This window comes from Anarrhichthys ocellatus, unplaced genomic scaffold (assembly GCF_004355925.1).
Source record: "Anarrhichthys ocellatus isolate YVR2014 unplaced genomic scaffold, GSC_Weel_1.0 scaffold29, whole genome shotgun sequence".
In the NCBI taxonomy this organism is placed as follows: Eukaryota; Metazoa; Chordata; class Actinopteri; order Perciformes; family Anarhichadidae; genus Anarrhichthys; species Anarrhichthys ocellatus.
Window position 1 is genome coordinate 609,919 of NW_022280059.1, and position 3,071 is coordinate 612,989.

Consider the following 3,071-nt stretch of genomic DNA (forward strand, 5'->3'; position numbering starts at 1 on the left):
GTGTGTGTGTGTGTGTGTGTGTGTGTGTGTGTGTGTGTGTGTGTGTGCGCGCGTGCGTGCGTGACAAAGACAGACAGACAGACAGATACTGTATTCCCCGAGGGGAATTTGGGTAAATTGTGTGTGTTGTTTACAACCCGGGCCGGGGCCGAAAGCACAGCCAGGCACTTTTTCTAAAAGGAGCAGTTTGAAACAAAAGGAGCGAGTGAAGGAGGGATGGAGATTGTGAGGGGGGGAGGGGGGGGTTAACCACAGGCACGTGAGAGGTTCAGAGCAGCATCTTTTGACACAGACACACACTTGTTTATCCTCTCGTTCAAGCTGTTGTGTGTTGCTCATAATTCCCCACCATGCAGACATGCAGTCGCTCTTTCTCTCCTGCTACTTCTCCATCACTCCTCTCCCCGAGCATGACATCATGTTTCCTCTGGCTTTACGAGAAATCAAATAATACGCTTTTCTTTTTTTTTCCCCTCTCCGCCCAGGTTGTCATTATGTTGTTTTCAGACGATCCTTTTTGTTTTTTTACATGTGGCTGGTGTTCAGAAATGCCTCAGCAGCTCAGACAGCTCTGCGAGTGAGACCTGTGAGAACAGTAAAACTCGTTAAACCCTCTGAACCCCAAGAACGGGAGAAAAGAAAAACACCTTTAAACAATCGCCAAAACTACACCGTCTACCAAAGCCACAAGCTGTAAAACACGACATTATTGTCAGATTTTCATCTTGCCGACGGTCCTCGAACACATCATGTGTGACGAGCGCCTCCGGCAGAAAAACAGCCAAAACGAAGCCTAAAATTGTGATATTTCATGTCTCATTTAAAGTATTTGCTAAAACCACATACTGTAAAAAAAAACAACATAAAATTCTGCACTCCTCAGCGCAATTGAGAAGCCATGTCTGACTCGGCTGAGACCAACAGTCACGTGACAAAGATTTTCTATGAAACGTCAACAGAACTGTACGCTGCTGAACACAGAGCTACAGGAGAGTAGAGGTTGTAAAACATGTGAACAGTTCAATATTTATAGAGCACGTGGAGCCTCTAACGGTGGCAACACTTTTTTGTAAAATCAATTATCAAAGAAATTCAACTTGCTTTTTTTGTTGTTGTCCTTTTTATGATTTATGGCATTATAACTGTGTTATACTGCACAAACGACATGTTTGAGTTCTCTCTACTTCCAGCCATGCGTGTGCTGTTTCCACAGAGGTGCAGGACATGTATTATATATTGCAGTGAATATCAAGGCCACAGAGGGTAAAATGTGACTTAAGCAAAAAACGCCCCGAAACTGCTCAGAGGTCAGAGGTTAAACACAGATAAAGCTTCCAACATGTTCGTAGATATCTAAATAGATTTTAAACTGTCTCTCTTAGCTGCTGCTTCACATTTGGCGACAGGGACAAAAGGACACAGCATTGACTTGCATGAAGTTGCAATCACATGATCACAAGTCCATCTCAGCGTGTGAGCTCGTTTGTAGGTCAAGTCAATAAATGCGCATTTTTTAGCATCTAGGCGCGCCTCAAAAAAGGTCAGATAATGAATAATCAGACACGTTTTATTAAACATCCGTGCATTCATCAGGCATTATGTCCTCGAGTCGTTCTTCTATAATTACGTCCCTTTCTCCTGGAGAGCGTTTCTTCAGGATAAAACAATGAAGTGATGGCATTTTGTGGTAATTCTAGTTTGGAGTGACATCTCTTCCTGTCTGCCGCCCCCCCCTTCACAGCACGCCGCCCCCCAATGGCAGGACTGGAGGGACGCCTGCCGAGGACTCCTCAACTTCATCACCCAGACCCTCAGCACTCTCTACAGGCTCACGTAGAGAGAGACGCCTCGTCACCGGGCCGCCGGACTGCAGCTACTAGTGAACGGACTGGTCGCTGCGCTCCGTTTGAATCCGGAGGATTAACGCAGCCTGGAATCAAAAACATTTTCGTGGGGACAAAGAATTCAAGGAGTCCATCAGTCAGTCTGCTGGTACGGACTGCAGCTGACGGACAGACGGTCCCTTTCCTACCTGTATATTTTGTAAAATCCACTTGCTTTCGCTGTCTTTGTCTCGGTTCTCATCTCCTGTGTGTGTGTGTGTGTGTGTGTGCGTGCGTGCGTGCGTGCGCGCGTGCGTGCGTGCGTGCGTGCGTGCGTGCGTGCACGACGTGGGTCAAACGAATAAATTGTGTTTACTGAGATTTCAGCACAAAATGGGAAAATGCAGATATTTCTAAATGTCTACCACAGACGGGTCTGTTTTAAAGTGACCTGTTTTGAGAGTCTTCATTATCTTGTGGAGCTTTTTCATTCAGCTTTAATATCAGCCACCATTTCTAATTTGATTTGAAATGGTCGATATTGCTCCAAAATTCTTCCGTTTGATTATGTAAACATGATTTGACCTTTGTCTGTCGCGTCTCTGTCTTACATACTGTGAAACTGGACGCTGTTTTTGCATCGCAGGGAATAAAAAGGGTGTCATATCCCACAGGGTGAGCCTCTCTGACTGCTTTGTTCCGTCATACGACGACGTGCCTTTCCCCTTAGCGCTCTGTTGAGTCCCTAATCTCCGAAACTAGGACAGTCACACGCATTCAAAGAAACACACACACACGCTCTCCCAATGCTTTGTTTGCAGGTGTCATTTGCACCGCATTCAAATGCTCCGGCGTCAGCATGGTCTGAGGTCATCCGAGGACAGACATAGCGTGATTCTCCCGCCACGCGTTGGGCCACTGTACATTCCTCCGTTCACCGCTGCCAGTGTTGGGAGCTGGCAGGGTCTCGACCCCCCCTCCTCCCGCGTCGACAGTGTTTGTAGTTACTTGATCGTCTGTAAATACTCTTTTGGAAGATGAATCTTAACTAATGCGGACTTTAACAAAGTGCTGATGAAAGCGAGCGTGTTCACCGTGTTCGGGAGATCTTCTTTCTGAGCGGCCAGAGTTTGAATTTAAATCCAGTGGATTTGAGATGGTATTCCATGAGTTAAATGAAAACATATATAATCTGGATCTTTTGATTGTTAAAAAAGTATTTGATGATGTCTTTGTAAAATGACCCCC

The 3,071-nt window shown here is 45.8% G+C and overlaps 1 protein-coding gene across 1 annotated transcript in view; it reads left to right on the forward strand.

The window, feature by feature from the left end:
* The window catches only part of bbc3 (BCL2 binding component 3), a 10,798-nt gene extending 7,733 nt beyond the window's left edge, over positions 1-3,065 (forward strand). The window contains exon 4 of the mRNA XM_031863741.1: positions 1,742-3,065. Within this exon, the coding sequence (XP_031719601.1) occupies positions 1,742-1,837 (96 nt within the window). The 3' untranslated portion in view covers positions 1,838-3,065. The remainder of the gene's footprint in view (positions 1-1,741) is intronic.
* The last annotated feature ends 6 nt before the right edge of the window (positions 3,066-3,071 follow it).